This window comes from Salvia hispanica, chromosome 1, assembly GCF_023119035.1.
Source record: "Salvia hispanica cultivar TCC Black 2014 chromosome 1, UniMelb_Shisp_WGS_1.0, whole genome shotgun sequence".
Classification (NCBI taxonomy): Eukaryota; Viridiplantae; Streptophyta; class Magnoliopsida; order Lamiales; family Lamiaceae; genus Salvia; species Salvia hispanica.
The window spans coordinates 21,687,602-21,708,762 of record NC_062965.1 but is presented as its reverse complement, the minus strand read 5'-3'; the positions used below and the strand labels follow the sequence as shown (position 1 = coordinate 21,708,762).

The window sequence follows — 21,161 nt, the reverse complement described above, 5'->3', positions numbered from 1 at the left end:
ATCGCCCCTCGTCGTCACCGGTTAACTTGCATATTTAGAAATATATGCAGGACTGAGTACAAAGGTACTCAGTGAACACATTGCCGAAAAATACATATACATTTGAAAATATTGTCAAGCCATCATCACAGTAACACTCAGGGGTTTTATTGAAAAGACCTGAGCTTACTAAAAATCATTTTCCGACTGCAGTCCATTTTCTTTCTGTATTTTGCCATATGTGATCATCTTGTGCCGCTGAGATGGTATTCTCATACGGTCACCTTCCCTGCCCAACAAGTCAGAGGTATCCTTGTGCCGCTGAGATGGTGTTCTCATATGGTCACCTTCTCTGCCCAACAGGTCAGAGGTATCCTTGTGCCGGGAAGGTGGCCACCTTCCACGGTCACCTTCTCTGCCGTCCATTCACGGTCAGAGGTATCCCATGTACACTAGTCCGAGCGGGGACACCACCCTCACTGGGATCCGAATTCGACTTATATATCATCATTCAGTATTCACTTGGCCTTAGCCAATAGATAGGCATCATACACAAAACATTTATGTCAAGACAACATCATTAAAATCACAAACATGTGTTCGAGTTTTCACAAAATATAATTTATATTTTTAGTATAAGAAAGCTCACCTCGTTCGTTTAATTTTCTTAACTTGAAATTCTCGCTCCTATGCAAAGGTAACCTTTTCGGAAACAAAACAATATAATATGATATACTAATCAGACCTCAAGAAATTCTTAAACTTTAATAGGAATGCATGCCTCAATTAATTCTCTTTTCTTATTTCACTTATCCTTAGGAAATTCTAAAACTCATATATTATTTGATGTTTCTTCTTCTATTATTTTCGGGCTTCGACTAAATTGATACTCCATACATGCTACAAATCTTACGCAAAACTTAATAAATCGGATCACAACTAATTATCTTAGCTTACTTAACCATTTTATTTTAGGCCCAAAAATAATTTAAATTTGAAAATTGGGCCTAACCCCTATTTATTTACTGCAGCACCAATTAAAATTGGGCTTACATTCAATTCCTTTTTCCTAGGCCTAAATCACTAAATAATTAGCTCAAATAAAGAACCCACTCATTCCTTCTTCTCCTTCCTCATTCCACCGGGACTAACAAAGAAGAGAAAAGAGCTCTCTCCTTCCTGCCTGCTTCTGACCGTCGGCCAGCCTCCCTCCGGCGCCGCCGCCACCGCTGCTGTGCATGCACAGGCAGCGGCTTCGCCGCTTCTTCTCCGCGCCTCGCGCTGCCGGAGCAGCTCCCCGAAGCCACCACAGTCGCCGCCTCCTCGCCAAACTCCCGAAAGGTAAGGAATGCCCAATTTTATCATTTCCCCCTTTTGTTTTATTTCTAAAGATTAAATGTTGAATTTCAGTTTGGTGTTTTTAACTTGTAGATTTATAAAGGTCTTGAAATCAGTGGCACATCGGGGTTGTGGGGCTGTCCTCGTATCGATGGGGTGCCTAAGTCCATAGCCGGAATCCGGCAGAATTATGCTTATGAGATAAGTTTTCCAGTTGATTTAGTCATTAAAGTGTATGCTTCCTTACTTTCACTTCATGAATTTGGTGATTTTGGGGCATTTGTCTTTCTGTTATGGATGGCTTGGTGGTGGAAGATGATGTTAAACTTGTTGTGGCAGATTCTGATTTCAAATTATATATGTGCATATGTTTGTACATAAATTAGAGAAAAGAAAGGCTTGGGATTTACCTTTTGTTGTGGGAATAAAGTGTTGTTGGATTGAGGACTTGACCCTATAATTATCTACAACTCTCCCTCTTTTGTTTATTCCAAAGATTATATTTTTGGTGTCCAAGCTTTGTAAATTCAGGTTATAAGGAATGAAATCAGTGACGGATTGTTAGAGCTGGGGCTATCATCGTTGGCGGCGGAGTGCCGAGCTTGCTGCCGGAATTGATAGGGTCCTCAAGCATTTAAATCACGCACAAGATCACATCCAAATCTCTCTCAATCTCCAACTTATCTTTTAATAGAATTTGATTTGATTTTGCATATCTTTTGTAATCTTTTTTATTTAATTATTTTGCTTGCTTTGAAGATATGTTTAGGGTTTAGAATTCTATAAATTATAGAATTCTCTAGTATTTTGATTCATTGAGAATTATGAAATAAATTTCTATTCTCATTCTTGGTTCTGGCGGAATTCGCCCCCTAGCACCTCAACTAGGGTTTATCTTTCCTCTATTTGTTCGTTCAAGTCGTGGTGCTCAGTCTTGAAAGGACCTATCAACTGGTTCTTCCATTGATTTACTTTTCTCCCCATTTTTACTGTTCACGTGAAACACCTAGAGCTCAATCTAGGCTTAGTTTTCCTATCACAAACTCACGCCACTTTTCTTTATCTTTTTGCCATAAATTTTGTTGAGTTAAGGTATTAATCCAAATTGATTCCTACGATATCCGAGCTCAATGCCGCTTCTCAAGGAATCACAACAACATGATCTCCGCGATATCAGGGATATGCTCGTGGAACTACGTTGCCTAGTCAGTGCTCATGGAGAATTTCTTGCCACGTTTGGGCAGCAAGCTCAATCTGAGGAGAATTCAGACAGCCTTGACGAGCGTTCGCCTCCGCAGCGTTGGTCGCCCCCTCCGTCGGTCACACAAGAACCGATGGGTTTCAAGTCTTATTCCATGCCACGCCTCAAACCTCCACGTTTTGATGGGAAAATGGCACTGAATTGGATCTGTAAGGTCCAAGAATATTACAACCACTACTACACTCCGCTCGATGATCGCCTTTATCTTACGAAATACTTGTTTGATCCACCGGTAACTGATTGGTTTCATACTTATCAAAAAACTGACATTGATGGTTCGTGGGAGGATTTCTTGGTGGCAGTCTATTACCAATTTTCTCCAGATTTAACAGAGAGGGCCGATGAAAGGCAGTTCGTCACCATCGATAGTGACAAGATGAAAAAAATTGAAGCAGAGAGCACAAACACTGAGTGTGAATCAACAGAAGCAAAGAAAGAGGAGGTAGAACAAACGCCTACTCAAGTGGTCGAAAAGGAAGCTCCTGCTGTGGAAGAGGCTCCACCAGCCGAGCCTACTGAATGTTTAGCCAAATCTGAAGCTGATCCGGTTGAAGAAAATACGGTTGAATCACAACGGGATATGAAAACAGAGGAGACAGCTGCTGGGGCTGAGAAGATCGAACCAAAAAATGACGTGGCTGAAGCAAAAAGTGTGGTAGTTGAAGAGTTGGTAGAGGCTGATGCAAAGCCACAAACTGAAGTTGTTGAAATGGCACGTGGAGGCCAAGCTATGCCCAAATACGTCAAGTCGGTGGAGAAAGACTTGTTCTGTTTGTCTCAGGCCTCGGATGGCCGTGCGATCCCTCCGTGCATGGACGTGACACGTCTGGGATTCTCGAAAGATGAATTGATTTTTGCAGGTTCTTGTATTTTGGACTATAGTTTTATGCTCAAAGCGGCTGCGTGGTGCCGTGCAACTCGTCAATTTGGTGGCGTAATTGGGGTTCGCATATTTGATCTGGGACCTTTTTATGTGTCCAAACTGATCCGCTACGGAACGTTGGAAGACTTCAGTGCAGCCCTCTCAGTAGGCATCCACAATGAAGGAGAACGCAGAACTGCAACTACGGGTGTTGCTGTTGAAGCCAAGATATGGTGTAACTTTAGCAGTGCTTATTTCTTTTTCCCACCTTGAGGACAAGGTGGATTTCAACCGGGGGAGAGCTGATAGGGTCCTCGAGCATTTAAATCACGCACAAGATCACATCCAAATCTCTCTCAATCTCCAACTTATCTTTTAATAGTATTTGATTTGATTTTGCATATCTTTTGTAATCTTTTTTATTTAATTATTTTGCTTGCTTTGAAGATATGTTTAGGGTTTAGAATTCTATAAATTATAGAATTCTCTAGTATTTTGATTCATTGAGAATTATGAAATAAATTTCTATTCTCATTCTTGGTTCTGGCGGAAATCGCCCCCTAGCACCTCAACTAGGGTTTATCTTTCCTCTATTTGTTCGTTCAAGTCGTGGTGCTCAGTCTTGAAAGGACCTATCAGGAAGTCTCTCATGCAGATTTCTATGTCATTTCAAGCTAAGTTCCTATAATTATGTGAGAATCTGCCATTTCTATGTTCTTGAGAGGCTATAGCAACTATGTCCTTGAGGTGCTAAATTTGCCTATGTGAACTCTTGCAATATGTGGAGGTATTTTAGGCAGAGGCTAATATGCAATATGTTGCAATATGTTGAAAAAGTGAGGTGTTGATGGTACTCACCTTTGTGTGATTGTGTAAAGGACTTGCTGAAGTTGTCTCGTTTATGATATGAAAAAGGTGTCGTTGGATTGCTTCCTCCTCCTGCTTCTTCGTTGGGAGAATATTGTGGTAGTTACTTATTGTTTATGTGGGGTGGGGGTATGAAAAGAATGGTGGTGTACATATATGTGAGAAGATAGCAACTTGGCTGACAAATCGCCCTCCAAATATTCTCTCTGTCAGAAAGATATGATCTTCTGTCAGCTTATTAATTGCTGCAGTCACCTTATCCTTCTAGGATACGCCTAACCTATTTTTATTTTTTTTTATATGCATTTTACTATTCTATTAGCTTAGTTATTTGGCCATTCATTCACCTAGTATTTGTTTAATTTAGTGTAGGAGAAATCCGGTTCAAGCTCGAGGCTTTGGCGTAGGAAAACGAATAACATCCACTGTCATCCCTGATGTTCCAGACTTTCTTGAAGTACGAGCACGACCGTTGAACGGCTGCCTGAGCTTGCACGTCTCTCTCTCTAATTGTAATAGGTTAGGATTCGATAAATTTGTATAATAAGACTTTAGTGGACTTCGGAAGGATGTGTTGGACATTAAATCTTTATTTGGTGTTACTTTGTTTTTTTTTTTTTTCTTTGGTTGTACTTGAAATGTTCTTTTAAGAACGGAGCAACGATTATTTATAATTTATCTTTAGGCTAATAATAATAATAATAGTAATAATAATAAGGTACGAAAGTTCGGGCTGTTACAGATACGCTCGGATTTTGCATTATTTTAGGACCCTTATTTGGTCTGTTTTAAGTGTCTAAACCATGATTCATGTCTATATTTCGTATATTTTATCTATTTTGGTATTTTGACATGTTTTGTGAGAATTGTGCATATTTGAGCTAAAAAGATAGGAAAAAGTCGAAGAAGGAATTCTAGCGCGTTCAAAGATGCCCAGCGGCCCGCTGCGCGTGTCGCAACGACCACTGGACCATAGCGACTGCTGCTTGAAGCGGTCCGCTCCGGAAAGTTGTGCTGAAAAGTCTGAAGACGCCCAGCGACCGCTGGGACGTGTGCAGCGACCGCTCGAGAAGATCCCGTAGCCACTAGACTAATTCGCAGCGACCGCTGCAGGATGCGCAGCGACGGCTACCCAAATCCACAGCGACCGTTGGCCAAGGTGCAGCGGTCCACTGCGAGAAGGCGGTGCACGAATTAAATTAGATTTTCTCCAGATTTTACCAAGATTAGCCAATCTTTTCCTTTCCTCCATAGGATTCGACTTACTCCCTATATATACCTCGTTAAACCTCTTCATTCAAAGAAAACTTTTACACTCTTTGCTTCACAATTCTAGAGTGAAAATATTTGAGAGTTATCACTGTGCAAGAGGTTGAAGACGAAGTCAAGTGAAGATCAAGGCTACAGGATTCTATCTTTTAGGTTTTATCACTTTAGTTCTTATATTTACATTGTTTTCCCTTCAAACTATGTTTTTAGATTATTCTATCATGTGTAACTAAATTCATAGGATTCTAGGGATGTGTTAGTAACATTCTTTTGGTTTATACAATTCCGTTTTCTATTAAATATCTGTTTTGTTAATACTTCGTTTCTTCCTTAAGTTGCTCTGTAATACTGCATACTTGAGTAACACATTCGATGCTGATTTGCTATAACTTGCTACATAATCGTAAGAGGAGGTTGGCGAGTTAGATCCACTTAATAGACACTACAATTAGCTTCCCTTAAAACAGCACTGTTAATTGAGAGTGGGGACTTTACAAGGGTCTTAGGAGCTTCTAAGAGTTACGTATCTAGGATTCACAACCCTAGTGTTAGTAATCTACACTTGTACCACATGGGCAGAACTTATGTGACTCGTCCTATCAAAGTATAGACTGTGCTAGGGTATTGTATGAGGAATTTGTATAACCATAGTTGTGAACGCACATCCCTGGAATTCTCTTATCTCATTTGTTTGATCTCTAGTTTGTGCTGCATTCATCTGCTTTTCTGTTTTCAATTTAATCGCTTTCACAAAATTCTCTGGTTCTCCAAATAGTAAAAGAGGCTTAGTAGAAGATAGCCAATTGGTGATCTTATTCCCCGTGTTCGACAACCCGGTACTGAGCTTTAGCTATACTAGATCTACCATGTATACTTGCAGGTATTTTTAGTGCTAATAAATAGTGCATCATACAGTCACTTCGAAATTAGCAAAACCTCACACAATCAACTAATATTTGAAAGAAAGCACCATGATGAAATACAACTTATTTCTTCTCACTGCTTCATCACGTTTACTCCATGCAACATTGTCTCGGTCTATTTGTTTAACCTCAAATGTTGATATTTATATTCAAAACATTCTCCATGCAGGTTCCCCACCTCTAAATGTTCATTGCTTTTCGGGAGACGATGATTTGGGATATCATGATCTCACTCAAAATGCATGTTTACGATGCGCCTGGAGGTTATGTACGATGCAGTAACGATATATGCAATTATTCTGTGGCGAACGAAGGTTTCTACTTATCAAATGATTACCCACCGAATAAAGGAAGGTTTTTATGCGATTGGAACCCTAATACCTCATGTAATTAGGGTTTCTTTGAATTGCTATAAATAATTTAGTGCTTGATAATGATATCACATGTATGTTGTATTGAGATTATGATTTATATGTGATACTTTTATATACTCTCTTCTCCTTGTCCGACTTATTTTAAGTTCTTTTATATATTTCAAGTATCTCGTTTAATTTTAGTAACTAAGGAAAATGGCTTAAGAAATTACAAAGTTACTTTTTGATAAAAATGAAACAATTTGGACTTGTTTGTTTGACTAAGAAAGTAACGTTATCGGGAAAAATGATTACGGGAAATATCGATCACATTCTGTCTAAAACCTTTGGCTTCTATTGTTAGGTTTGGTATACTGAAAAGCATGTTTCGAGCAAGTTTCGCGCGAATAGAATCTTGCTTAAACTCTACAATCTACTTTAACCCAATTCAGTATTATTCGAGCAGTCTCGCACGAATAGAATCACTATTATTATTACATTGTGTTTGCTTGTGCATTTATAAGATGTTTTACAAACATTTAAATGCATAAGAAGTAAACAAAGTCTAAGTCTTTTGTTTAGTAGACCGGTTGTGGGCGTCGTCCACTTTAAGGTAACACGGTCAGATCTATGCAATGCTTTGCAAAAGAAAAAGAAGAATTTCACAACCTAGATATGCTTAGACTACCTATCGTGAAAGGTTGCAATGCCAGTCCGCATATTTCTAAGCCTTACTGAAATAAGATGACATTAGTGTGGTATAGCACTGAACGGATCTAACAGCAAGACGTGTCTTTATGCTATCTACTGAAAGACTAAGTCTTGATAAAATATTATTTCTTAATCTACATATGTTAGCATTGAGCATACGATATTGATTGTGCACTACTTTGACTTATCAAATGGTGCGGGTTTTTCGCAACCCAATAATCCTGATATATTGGGTAGTGGTGATTAATATCTAGCGGTGCTAGGATTGCTATTATGTTGAATCGTGCACGAGGTGAGTCTCGTTTGATAATGTCCTCAAGAGGAGCTCGAGACAAGGTTTTATTATTCGAGAAAACTGGTCAGTTGGAGTTTTATCGCTCTATGAATAATAAATAAATGTTTCTTGCTAAGTCCACTCTTGGAATTAATAAGATGTTAATTAATTAAGTCCATAGCAGACATTAATTAATTAACAGACATTTATATCTTAAGCGCGAGAAATAAATAATAAACAAAGTGAAAACCCGGATTACTTGTAATTTCGGATTTGGATGGGGAGAGTTCAATATTACTTCTGTAGTGGCTGCTCGTAATATTCCAATATAAGCTTGTATTAAATTGTGGGTTCAATTTAATTAGTAAAAAGCTAATTGGGGGAGCCCATATCCAAAACCTTACATAGATCTCTGTCTGGGCCCAAATAAGAACTTAATATAAATAGGAGAATAAATGAGACAGAATTATCATATTTCATTCACATGAAATTTTCGTCCCTTCTCTCTAGGAAGGAGAACGAAATTTTCAGCTCCTCCTCCGTGAGGAATTTTAGGGTTTAGGGTTTAGGGTTTAGGAATTTTCTGTCTTCTTTATTCGAGCCCTAGTATTTTGATAAGATCAGCCCACCCTGATATCGAGATACAGTTCGGGAACCAGATAGAAGATCCGTGGTCTAGTATCGAAGATCATCACATGGAGAAGGCGCGAGCAATCGACGATTCTTTGGAGAATCAAATCGGTAACTCTAAACCGTAGTATTCATGTTTTAGGATTTATTTTCTTTGAGCATGAATTATTTGCGTTCTAGCATGCAATTATTTGTTTAACATGTGAATTGAATAATCGGTCAAATAGATCCGTATCTGATTTATTTGTTTTGTACAAGTTTTCCGCTGTGCAAGGGGCACCAAACCCCAACACCTATATTCTCATGTCATTTCAAATGGAACAGAAAGGACAAGGCCGGCGTTCCATCTTCCTCCAAATTCCCCATCTCTACAAGTCAATGCTCATCTAATCCATCCAAAATGGACTAAATCCTAACTGGTTTTTCAATTATACAGGATAAAATAATTCATAAGATAATATTCTTGATATAAACTAAAAAATTATCATATGTTTAGAATCACATTTTGCTTTTAGTCAATCATATCTAATTCAAAGTGTCTTGAAATGAGATGCTTACTAGCTTATTTATTAAATAAGCTATAATGGACTCTTAGCCACACATTATTAGTACTACTTAAAATTATTAAAAAATCCATAATAAGTTAAAGTAACTCATAAACTATTGATGTGACTCTAACACATCTATAATCACTTATTTAACATAAGTAACTTAAAAAGACTCTTGGACTCGACTTTCCACACTTGGACAAAAGTTGATGGGATTCTCTTCAATTTGGGCCATCAAAATCTGATTTGTAATGAGGCCGCTCTTCATGCATGGTTTAGCCCATGAATTTGGATAATATATACCATTTGGCCCAATATTGATTGGTCTTTCATTTGGACTTTTATATCAAAACTAAAATCATGAACTCATTTATCTTCTTAGCTTTACCTCATATAATTGATCCGTTTGAATAATTAAAATGATCCATCTTGTTGTACCTGTCTAGCAGCTTAGTAAAGATAAACCTTCAAACAATTTTTCGTTCTTACATGGGTAATTAGCTTATAAATTCTTAAACTTTTATCAAATTTTGAATTTGCATACCTATTTAAAAATCTTTCTATAAAATTATTGAATTATTGTTTCGTCCTTACTCGCAATCAAAGTATTGATTTGTTCTCATTTTTTAACAATGTAAGATTTTGATGTTAAAATTACTTGATGACTTGCTTACGTGATAATATCGGATGGCGACTAAAACAACGTCACATTTAGGCACCAAAATGACGATATTTTATATTCAAATTAAACAACTCAATTTGTTAGATTACAATTTATATTAACGAGAAAACAAGAAATGATAAAGTAGATAGGAATGAGTACAACAAATGAAATTGGTTATATTAGCATATCACTGTACAATGTTATCTAGTTTTGGTTGACTTTCGATAATGCCATGTAAGCAAATTGATAGTTGCAAAATTAAAAAATGACTGTATTACTTAAATTCGAATATTTGAGAATTTAGGAGTATTAAATTTGCTAAAAACTGCAAAAATGTTTTACAAACATTTAAAAGTTTAAAGAGAATAATAGAGGTAAACTACCATGCACTCTACTGCAATGGCGGCGCGGCGAATTCTCTCTCTCATAGCTGCAAAATATGCGCAGAATCCCCTCCCCAGAGGTAACCTACTCCACGCTCTCTTGTGTGAACTATGCGTGTGTGTAGTTTTTAGGATTGAAGGGGATTCACATATTTGATTTGATTTGTTTTGTTTGAATGCTTAATTTCCTAATTTAGGTTTCTGAATAAGATAAATCGATCAAAAATTGGGGATTCCTCGAATTGAGCTTAGATTGTGGCTGAAATTTTGGGATTTTATGCCCAATTTGTTGCTGAAGTTGACCTAATTTGTTGAGTGAATACCTTTATATACTTACATCTATATATACATATGCTGGAATGTATAAATTTTCTCTGATTAGCTGAGGTGTTCAATTTTGTGGAGATTTACTGGTATATTTGGTTTCTTGTGAAGAAAGCTAATGCTAAACCTTGATGTGCTTATCAATAATGAAGCAATATTTGAGTGTATGTCAATTTGAAATTTTTTATGTGGATTAGTTGCGTAATCAGTTTAATGCTTGACATTTCATTCTGTGGTTTCAGAAAGAAAAATTACGATATTTGCGCCATTTAGACCGTATTCGTTTTTTCTTGTCTATTACTGTGTTATGTGATGAGCAGCTCGATGTTAATGGTTGCCGACATCTGCATAGCTGCTTCTTGTTGAATTCATATCAATATGTGGTATGTGCAGCTTATACAAACACAAAATGTGATTGTGTCTTTGAAATATGGTTTTGATTGGACTTAGTATTTTGCTCTTCGGATAAAGTATTAAAATTTCTTTGATTAGGTTGGGGGAAAAGGTTAAGGAATAACTTTTATTGTATTAACCAGATGCACCGTGGCAATAATGGTGTAGAACATGTACAAGGAGACTGTTGTAGAAGTCGTATTCTGTGGAAATTGTGTGGTGTATCACCTTTTAACGGCGTTTCTTGTACATTACCGTGTTATGTATGGTTCAGCTCGGTGTTAATAGTTGCTGTCATCTATTGTAGTAGTCCTGATTCTGTGGAAATTGTGTGCTGTATTGCCTTTTATCGTTGTTTCAGCTTAGTGTTAATAGTTGTTGCCTGCATTCTTGTTTGAGTTCATATCAATCTGTGGTAATTGCAACTTATACAAACACAAAATGTGATTGTGTCTTTAAAATATGCTTGGGATTGAGACCTTATATTTTGCTCTTCTGATAAAGACAATTAAAATTTCTTTGATCATGGCAATCATGGTGAAGAACATGGAACAGGAAAACTGTTTTAGAATTCAGAATTCTGTGGAAATTGTGTGGTGTGTTGCTTTTTATTATTCCCTCTGCTGCAAGTAACTCGATTCATAATCCGTTTTGTGACGTCCCAAGTTAAAGAGTCAATTCCTATTTTGACAAAAATTAACCTTATAATCTTTATTCACTTAACTATGTTGCAGAGGTCTCTAGGAAGTTTCGTCCTTCTCCAAACTCGTTCTCTCGCAACTGTGAGCAGTACACCAGAGGGTTCAAGTCTCTCTCAGAAGCCAGAGTTCCATCTGTGCAAAATCCAGCCGAAAACGGAAGTTGCAGCTCGAACAGTGTCCAGAGCACGAGCGGATGCGTCTCCAGCTTGAAAAATGACCAGGCTGCTGTGAAGCACCAAGTGAAATCCGACTTGAAGGTTTCGGAGAGGCACGATCTTGTCATGATGTTCACTTGCAAAGTCTGCGACACCAGAAACCTCAAAACGGCCTGTCGTGAGTCGTACGACAAAGGCGTGGTGGTTGCTAGATGCAATGGCTGCGACAATCTGCACCTGATCGCGGACCGGCTGGGATGGTTTGGTGAACCGAGCAGCGTAGAGGAGTTTCTAGCGGCTCGCGGGGAGGAAGTGAAGAAGGGATCAGCTGAGACTATGAATCTCACTCTTGAGGATCTTGCTGGAACAAAAGATGGTTAGTGTTTGAGTTTCTGTTGTTTCATTTCTTATGATTTATTTTGTAGAAGAGATTTTGGGGATAATTACACCATAGAAACAAAAATATTCACCAATGTTACAAATTGGTCCAAAAGTTTTTAAGTTTACATAAATCATACTACAAAAAGTTTACTCCATATCATATTTCAAAGGGCAATTACAACCCCTAAAACCAAGTAAATCAAGAAAAAAGATATGGTGTTTCATTTCTAGAAACTTAACTAAAAATTCCAAGAGATCACATCTACCATTATTCCAAGTTCCAACTAATGGTTGCTGAAAGCTACAAACTTTCATATGAAGAAAGTGATGCCCAAACAAAATCAGCTGCAAATCTTCTACAATGTTCACTTGAAGGATAGAAAGATAAATCTCCAACAAGTGAAATTTCAAAATTGACACAATCTCATGCCGCAGATATTTCATCTAGCAACATTTTCCCTTCTTTACTCAATTCCACCTTCTCCATCTTCACCCGGCGATGCATGATGGGACTCTTCTTCTCGGCAGCTGCGTAAGTTCGAATCAACGACTCGAACACCTTGCCTGTCGGCTCCTTCAGGATCTTCACGAACCCTTCAGCGCCCCCGACGTCCTTGCTCTGCTCAAAGTGCCGCATAACAGCCTCCACGACTTCGGCCGATGGGGCCCACTCAGCTCCGTTAGCCCAGCCAGCTGTGACGGCGTTGTTGACGCATTTCACGAGTGGTTTGAACTCTTCCTTCTTCATGTAGTAGTCAATGTAGTGCTCCCAGGTTTTGGCGTTGGGTTCCGCTCCTCTCCTCTTGGCGTGCCTCCTCAGCTTGTCTGCCTTCTCGGGCGAACCCTCTTTCAGATAAGCGCTGATGAGGACGTTTGCAATACGGATATCGAAAGTCGAGCTACCGGTTGAGTAAGCAGTCGCCCACTCGTGGAAACATTTCTCAGCACCTGGTAGATCATTCAGCATAACCAACACCTGAATCATGTTCAGATAACTCAAGTTTGCGGTTTTGGGAAAAGCTAGCTTCAACGAACGCCACACTCGATACACTTCGAGCAGATTCCCAGTGCGTCCGTACAGTGTGATCAGGAATTGGTAAGCCGAGAGTTCTCTACGGGCATTTCTGCTCTCCAGTTCCTTAAGTGCCGCCTCAGCTTTATCAAACGCTCCGGCATCAGCATAGATGGATGCCAGATTGCTGTATGTCGTCCAATCTGCTGCAACTCGGCCGTCTCTCTTCATCTCATCAATAACCCTCTCGACCCCGTCAATATCACCCTTGGCAGCAAGAGCCCTCATCCACACGTTGTAGGTGTAAACATCAGGCATGACGCCAGCCTCCTTCATTTCTTTGACAAGTGCAGGGACGACCTGTGGCAGCTCGTTTTTCATGTTTAGGGTCATGAGGCTGTTGTACGGCATGGAACTCATCTCCAAATTAAGTTCTTTCATCCTCTCGAACATAGTCTCAGCCTTTGAAGTCATTGAGAGTTTGCAGTAGCAATTGAGAAGCGCGCTGTAAGTGAGATTCGTTTTTGATGACTCCGGCAGAGACACAAAATAGGTCTCAGCAGCAGCAATGCCTCGGCTTTTCGCTATCAGATCAAGATGAATAGCTTGGTCACTCACGGTTTTATTCATACCTCTTTTCTCCATAGTCTCGGATATCTGTGGAAACAAATGACCGAGTCAGATAATCTAGTGCACGTTGAGATAAGAATCGAGCTGTAAACAAGGAAAAATATGAGCAAGCAGATTAGGCATAGTGTGATTTCAAAGGCTACAATGATTCTCCTTCACCAAATTACAATGCTCGATTCACTAACCATTTCTTCCGCCTCACATTTTCCACTCTCCTTCACAAATCACGAGTCTCACAGTTCAAATACTCGAACAACTCTCTTCGATTAATTCATTTTCTGTTCTAATTAAACTAATACAATCGTTTCATCAAATTATTTCAGTCAAGCTGCGCACTTTGCACCATCCAAATTAAGAGCCCTAACCATCAGTCATGATAAAAACACACACACACACACACAAAATCATAAGCTCCAATGCTCGATAACAAAGATCAACAACTTACCCTATCAAAAATCAATCGCACACACACATACTAAAAAATCAACAAAATTAGGGCTTGAAGGTGCTGAAATCAGTGGCTACCTTGACAGCGGGTCCGTACAGTTTGCGGCCGCGGAGAATCTTCACGGTGCGGCCAACCTCCCATTTGTAAGCACTCTTACGCGACTTGAGAAACTCGTTCGTCTTCGCCCTGACGCTCCTCTCCTCGCCGCCATCGCTGAGCAGCTTCTTGTACAGCGCCTCCGTCAAATACTTCTTCGACGATCGCTTAGCTACGGTCTTCTTCTTCGCGAATTGCTGCATAAACGTCGACGCCATTTTCCCTCTCCGATTCAATCAATCCTGAGATTTTGCAAAACTGAGCTGATTAAACTTGAATTTCAGCTTCCAATTTGGGGAAACAGTGGAAGCGGAAGTGAGGTTTGGAAATGGAGAGGGGTGTTTTCGGTAATTCACATTGTGGGGGTTTATAGTGGGCTTTTATTGGGCCTCGATTTATTAATTATCAAACCAGATAATAAAATGGGCACATCAACCCAATAAGCAAACATTTGTGAATCCTAATTATTGGGTATATTAAATTTTATATATTCTATGAAATACTTATGATATACATCACAATATTTTTTTTAATCAAAATCATTATATCTTATCCCATATATATTGATGGATATAAGACAAAATATAATTGTAAAAGTCAATATAATCAAGCATTTGTGACTCATCATGCACAAGTTACGGCGCATGTCAACATTATCATGTCATAAAAATATTGTAGTGTATTAAGTTTAATTATGACTAATGAAATCCAAAGTTTACCTAAACCACAACTCAATAAGTAGTGCATAACCAAACCCCAACACAAATCCCTAAACTCTAGAGTATAAACCTACTTATATACTCACCTAATGATACTACTTTATCAAAAAAAAGGTAGGGAGTATTTATAAAATCTAAATAATTGATGTTTTTTTATCAAAAAACTAGCAATCCACATTTTAGAGGACCTTGTTTAGGAGTTTAAATTTAGATGCGACAGGTAATTACTTCCCTTAGTTAATTGTTACTTGTTAAGTGATTCAAATTTTTTATTGGAATTTTTTAAGTTAAGTGAATAATTTCATTTTTTGGCATTCTCCCTTTCTTTTTCTTCTCTACTTTTTTATCTATCTTACTTTATTCTCTCCACTTAACAAAAGTATAGAGAAAGTACATAACATATAAAAAGGAAAAAAAGGCTAACTTGCCCTTTGAATTGAACTTTTCTTAATTGCAAACACCCCAAAGGATGGAATTAGGCTATACATAATTGATTGATATGTGTGCGGGAATATAAAAGCAAGAGGCGGATCTAGTAAAGGCATCAGAGGCAGGGACGGATGTACATAGACTTTAAAAGGGGCAAATGCCCCACCTAAACTTCTTTTATTTATGCTATTTTTAATAGTTAATTTTAAATTTTTATGAAATATTCTTATTTTTGCCCCTTCTTAATTCATTCAAATATCTTTATACATATTTTTGCCCCATCTGTGTAGAATTCCTGTCTCCGTCCCTGATCGGAGGGGCAAGGCATTTGCCCCACTATTCCATGTACATATTACCAATTATAAACTTAATTTTTTAGTATAATTTCTCATTTAATGCTCCTCCATAAATTCTTAATTTTCTTCATGATAAATTTGTACTCTTCCTACAAATTTGCTCCTATTCAATTCGTTCTCTATTAAATGAGATGACTTTGCATGAATGTAAAGCAGAGTAAATAAAAATAAGGTAATAAAGTATGAATTCTTTTTAAATATATAATTTTAAAACAAAATAAAGTAATAAATATATGAGATTTATTTAATAAAAATGAAATGAAATATTTAATGATAAAGCGAGTATTATTAAAATTAGATATTTAAGAAATATTATAAGATTGTATCACAAGCTAAAAAAATTAATGAATATCGAATGGCAGATTATAAATAATAATGAGAGCATTCAATTTTATTTTCTTAGGGGTTCACAAAATTTACTTGAATCATCACCGACCACGTGTCCCCTTTTGATTTCAAATCAACGGTTGCGATCACCCCGCGCGTCTCTCAGCCTACCCGCCAACAATTTTAATGCCGGCGTTTCGGCAATTGTGATTACAGTTATAAAAATCCAACCTTTAAATTTATATCCAAACTCTGATTTACAATCTGATTGCTTCGCCTCGAATTCAAAGGTTGGCTACTCAATTTCACACCCTTTTTTCCTTCCCTTTCTATCTTTGTTTCTTTATTGATTTCAACTGTTAATCTTGTTAGTTGTTGGTTGTTAAAAGTTGATTTCTTTAGCAAGGGATTCTTTTGTTATGATAAACAAGATAGATTGATATTGGGATGTGTGAAATTGAGTGATTGTGTTGAATTTCTTGTTATTACGATGTGGGGTTGTTGAGTTGAAAATGGAGAAGCTGAATTTCTGCTGTTTACAATGTAGTGGTTTAACTTTGTTTGCTTCTTTTTAACAAAGGAAATGAAATGAAATAGGGAAAATATTGAGCTTCAAATGTGATATCCTCTGTTTTTTATTAGAAATTAGTATCATTAATGGTGATATATGGCTTTTGATATATCTCCATTCCTCAAAGCATTTGATTTGTAACTTGTAAAGAGTTCTGTATTTCGCGGTCGAGTGAATCGAGGAATGGTTTATTGAGTTAAAGATGATGGTTATGCTTATTGTTGTTGAGACTTACCGTTGTTGAGGTTGGATGATATGATATATTGATTTTTGCCATCTATGATTGTGAATTTGAGGTTATTAATCCTAATGTATTGTAACGTCGGTGAGTAGATTGTGATTCCGCCAGTGGCTAGGTGTTCCAGAACATTCTTTTTACATGGATTCATATGTTTGAGGCCTTGGATATGTTTATACATGTTGAGGTGTGAGCATCACTAGAGTAGTAAACTTAAACTCGTGGTATTTGTTTTCGTAGATGTGCTTTTTTTTGCCATTCGGGCTTTGGATGTAAAGAAAAGTTGCTTGTTTTGTTTAGTTATCCATAATGTGAGTTTGAGTAGGACATGTGGAGGCTTTAGGCAAGCTTGAATAGGAAAGAGTTTACAGATCAATGGGATTGGCGTAGTGTTTTGTTATTTGAAAGAATGCATTCATAACATAGATGGTATCTGGTTCATGTGAAGTGAATAGCTGTTTCTTTATTCCTGTCGATTCTTTGTAGAATTCGATTCATATTGACTTTTCTGAAGTGGAGCTGCATTCGTTTTCAGCCGGTATTAACTCATCAATCGTTTTTGGTAAGATATTTTGCCAAACTTCAGCAAAACTATATGGGGATGGTGTGTGATCCAGATCCTGATGTAGTACGTTGGGGGCTTCACCACCTCTTCGACGTTTCCTCGTTAGCAAAAAATCACTCGCCACCAGCTGTGACGTGCTATGTGGAGGACATGTCAGCAACGTATACATTGAAGGAGGAGTTCTGCAATACAGCAGAATCCGTAGTTGAGAACGATAAGGCAATCGCTCAAGCTCTTCAGGATGAGTTCATAAGGCTCGATACTGCAAATGACCAGGGTTCTGTGTCTTCACGAGAAGAACAACATCAAAATGAATCGATTCTCAGTCAGAATTGGCCCTTCAGCTCTGGTAGGGAAAAGGCTGAATCAGCTGGGTCAGCCTTTTATTCGGTTATTGATGGTGAAATGGAGAAAAGGCTGAATCAGCTGGTTCCTATTCCTGTAAGATGCCCTAATTTCCTCTTTTACTATTGGCAGAGTGTTCGAAGGGACGATGCATTGACCTTAAATCTTTCTTTGTGCTTATTTCCATTACAGCATGTTCCTAAAATCAACGGCGAGATACCCTCCGTTGATGAAGCTACATCAGACCATCAAAGGCTTTTGAACAGGTTTCGTCTCCAAAGTTCCTTATCCATGTGTATTTTTAGTATTTAGTTTATATCTCTTACTATTTCAACGTAATCTCGAAACCATTGCTTTTCACAATATGTGAGTGAATCATTCTCGTGTGCTACGGTTCCTAACTCGTGCATTTTTGGTTGTTCTGTATCAGATTGCAAATGTATGACTTGGTTGAACTCAAAATTTTGGGAGATGGAAACTGTCAGGTCGGTTGTTTTTAGCATGTTCTTGTCTTCTCATATGTATTTGCCATCATACAGAGTTCGTAAATTAAATCAACCTATTCTTGTGCAGTTTCGTTCGTTATCTGATCAAATATATCGGGCCTCAGATCATCACAAATTTGTGAGAGACCAAGTGGTCAACCAGGTTCGTTTACCAATTCAATCGGACTAGGTGTTCTTTGTCTTGAAACCGTATTTACTTTAAACGCTCATTTCTTATATTATGTTCAATCTTTCAGCTGAAGTTACGACGAGACTTGTACGAAAATTTCGTCCCAATGCCTTATGGTGATTACATAAAGAAAATGAGCAAGTAGAGCACCCTTCTGACCTACCATACTCCACTCTATCTTTTTTCGCCACTCGTCTAACAAATTTTCATCGATTTTAGGAACGGGGAATGGGGTGATCACCTCACGTTGCAGGCTGCTGCAGATTGGGTAACGATTTTGTTTCTACCCTGTTACAATGTTCTTGCTCTATAGTCTATAGCTATATATGAACGTGTCGTATTTTGGCAGCTTGGCATCAAAATTTTCGTCGTTACATCATATAAGGATACATGCTACATCGAGATCCTTCCACAGACCGAACAGAAGTCTGATAGAAGTAATCTCTCCACATTTTGTGTTTTATACATCTTGTTTCGTTTCCATCCCAACGATTTCAAGTAACGTATCATTTACTCGTTTTCCGTTGTATCCTTTGTCGTCAATGCAGCTATATTCTTGAGCTTCTGGGCCGAGGTTCACTACAACTCGATATATCCATTAGGAGGTAAATATTTTCCTCGTTTTTTGTTACCATCGTTGTTGAAACGCGTCTTCGAAAGAGCTTTCTTCTCTACCTCGTTTTATTTGTTGTTAAAACTTACTTAACTGATGGCAGAGTGGCTGGAGACACTACCGGAGATTGAAAATGATTCGGCTATTGATGGTGAATTGGGGAAAAGGCTGAATCAGCTGGTTCCTATTCCTGTAAGCTAGCCTAATTTCCTCTTGTGCTACGGGCAGAGTCTTTGAAGGGACGACGCATTGGCTTTAATTCTTTCTTTGTGCTTATTTCCTTAACAGCATGTTCCTAAAACCAACGGCGAGATACCCTCCGTTGATGAAGCTACATCAGACCATCAAAGGCTTTTGAACAGGTTTCGTCTCCAAAGTTCCTTATCGCTGTGTAATTTTTGCATTTAGTTTTTACTATTTCAACGATATCTTGTGCTTCTCGAGCTCTAGTTCTAGTCAATACATTATCATGCTTATGCAAATAATTCTTGAAACGATTGCTTTTCACATTCCGTGCAGTGAATCACTCTCGTGTGCTACGGTTCTTAACTCGTGCATTTTTTGTTGTTGGCATCAGATTGAAGTTGTATGATTTGGTTGAACTTAAAATTTTGGGAGATGGAAACTGTCAGGTTGGTTGTTTTTAGCATGTTCTTGCCTTCTCGTATGTCTTTGTATCATGTAGTAAAATTAAATCGATTCACATTCTTGTGCAGTTCCGTTCGTTGTCTGATCAAATATACCGGGCCTCAGATCATCACAAATTCGTTAGAGAACAAGTGGTCAACCAGGTTCGTTTACCAATCCAACCTGACTTGGAGTCCTTTCTCTTGAAACCGAATTTACTTCAAACGCTCGTATCTTATTATGTGCAATCTTCCAGCTGAAGTTACGACGAGACTTGTACGAAAATTTTGTCCCGATGGCTTATGGTGATTACATAAAGAAAATGAGCAAGTAGAGCACCCTTCTGACCTACCAAACTCCACTCTTATCTTTTTTCGCCACTCATCTAATAAATTTTCATCGATTTTAGGAACGGGGAATGGGGCGATCACCTCACGTTGCAGGCTGCTGCAGATTGGGTAACGGTTTTGTTTCTACTCCTGTTATAAAGTTCTTGCTGTATAGCTATATATGAACGTGTCGTGTTTTGGCAGTTCGGGATCAAATTGTTCGTCGTTACATCATACAAGGATACATGCTACATCGAGATCCTTCCACAGACTGAACAGAAGTCTGATAGAAGTAAGCTCTCTTCACATCTTATGCTTCATACACATCTTCTTTTTCGTTTTCAAGTAACGTATCCTTTACTCGTTTTCCGTTGTATCCTCTGTTGGCAATGCAGCTTTATTCTTGAGCTTCTGGGCCGAGGTCCACTACAACTCGATATATCCATTAGGAGGTAAATATTTTACTCGTTTTTGTTACCGTAGTTGTTGAAAGGCGTCTATGAACGAGCCTTCATTCCTAACGCCATCATGTTTCGTCTGTAGAGCTGCCAGAGGAAGAGAGTAAGAAGAAGAAGAAGCGAAGGTGGTGGTGATCATTGCATGCAGGGCTCACTATGTGGCTCGTCGAAGCATCTACTCTCTAGCTGTGCATAGCTACATGGTTGGCAACATTTGATTGCATATTCTTTCATTATTCAATTTCATTTAGTTTGTAGATTAGAATTTTAGGGAGCCCTGTTTATTCTCTTGTAGGTTTCCATGTGTGTACAGTAATAAATCTTCACGCCGACATGCGTGTTCGTCTCGTATTTTATTTCATCAGTGCACGTCGTGTGTACGATATAGTGAAATACGAGATGAAATAAAGACGTATATATATTAAGTTTAGAGCCAATATAGTGTCAATAGAGACATACTATGTAGAATTAAGTTTAGAGGTGATATAGTGTCATACAATTATTTACACAAAAATATCTGAACAATTTGATGATTCTAAAATAATTTCTTAAAAGTATAAATGAACATTGTGAATGAATCGTGGAAAATGCTACCAATAAATACCGTCAAGTTCAAAATTATATTTATTGATTGGTAGCTTTTCTTTTTTTCATTCTTTCTTCTTCTTCTTCGTCTTGCTTTACATTTACCGTTTTTATTTCTAATC

General features: G+C 38.0%; 3 protein-coding genes across 11 annotated transcripts; 2 read left to right on the top strand and 1 right to left on the bottom strand.

Moving 5' to 3' along the window:
• The first annotated feature begins 10,009 nt into the window (after positions 1-10,009).
• Positions 10,010-12,128, top strand: LOC125201133 (uncharacterized protein C24H6.02c). Its single transcript, XM_048099080.1, has 2 exons — positions 10,010-10,142; positions 11,514-12,128. The coding sequence occupies exons 1-2, from the start codon at positions 10,064-10,066 to the stop codon at positions 12,014-12,016; spliced, it is 582 nt and encodes a 193-aa protein (XP_047955037.1). The 5' UTR covers positions 10,010-10,063; the 3' UTR covers positions 12,017-12,128.
• An 87-nt stretch (positions 12,129-12,215) lies between these two features.
• Positions 12,216-14,536, bottom strand: LOC125201129 (pentatricopeptide repeat-containing protein At1g60770). Its single transcript, XM_048099076.1, has 2 exons — positions 14,184-14,536; positions 12,216-13,685 (listed from the first exon to the last, which is right to left on the bottom strand). The coding sequence occupies exons 1-2, from the start codon at positions 14,418-14,420 to the stop codon at positions 12,441-12,443; spliced, it is 1,482 nt and encodes a 493-aa protein (XP_047955033.1). The 5' UTR covers positions 14,421-14,536; the 3' UTR covers positions 12,216-12,440.
• Positions 14,537-16,252: 1,716 nt separating this feature from the next.
• LOC125201127 (OVARIAN TUMOR DOMAIN-containing deubiquitinating enzyme 12-like) lies at positions 16,253-20,891 on the top strand. 9 transcript variants are annotated; one of them, XM_048099075.1, is made up of 19 exons: positions 16,285-16,323; positions 17,329-17,404; positions 17,472-17,848; positions 17,945-18,018; positions 18,183-18,237; positions 18,326-18,400; positions 18,495-18,568; positions 18,647-18,695; positions 18,777-18,864; positions 18,976-19,032; positions 19,144-19,232; positions 19,329-19,402; positions 19,618-19,672; positions 19,757-19,831; positions 19,924-19,997; positions 20,077-20,125; positions 20,201-20,288; positions 20,380-20,448; positions 20,540-20,891. In XM_048099075.1, the coding sequence occupies exons 3-19, from the start codon at positions 17,558-17,560 to the stop codon at positions 20,587-20,589; spliced, it is 1,386 nt and encodes a 461-aa protein (XP_047955032.1). In that variant the 5' UTR covers positions 16,285-16,323; positions 17,329-17,404; positions 17,472-17,557; the 3' UTR covers positions 20,590-20,891. The 9 variants fall into 9 exon arrangements, 8 of the variants coding, with proteins under 8 accessions (XP_047955025.1, XP_047955026.1, XP_047955032.1 ...); XM_048099068.1 differs by having other exon boundaries at positions 16,253-16,323; positions 17,378-17,848; XM_048099069.1 differs by lacking the exon at positions 17,329-17,404 and having other exon boundaries at positions 16,260-16,323; positions 17,410-17,848.
• The last annotated feature ends 270 nt before the right edge of the window (positions 20,892-21,161 follow it).

Coding starts and splice junctions, on each gene's coding strand:
- LOC125201127 (XM_048099068.1), top strand. CDS start 17,438: ATGGGGATGGTGTGTGATCCAGATCCTGATGTAGTACGTTGGGGGCTT. Junction 18,238..18,325: donor TGGGAGATGGAAACTGTCAG/GTCGGTTGTTTT, acceptor ATTCTTGTGCAG/TTTCGTTCGTTATCTGATCA. Junction 18,865..18,975: donor CGAACAGAAGTCTGATAGAA/GTAATCTCTCCA, acceptor TCGTCAATGCAG/CTATATTCTTGAGCTTCTGG.
- LOC125201133 (XM_048099080.1), top strand. CDS start 10,064: ATGCACTCTACTGCAATGGCGGCGCGGCGAATTCTCTCTCTCATAGCT. Junction 10,143..11,513: donor GCAGAATCCCCTCCCCAGAG/GTAACCTACTCC, acceptor ACTATGTTGCAG/AGGTCTCTAGGAAGTTTCGT.
- LOC125201129 (XM_048099076.1), bottom strand. CDS start 14,420: ATGGCGTCGACGTTTATGCAGCAATTCGCGAAGAAGAAGACCGTAGCT. Junction 13,686..14,183: donor TGTACGGACCCGCTGTCAAG/GTAGCCACTGAT, acceptor TTGTTTCCACAG/ATATCCGAGACTATGGAGAA.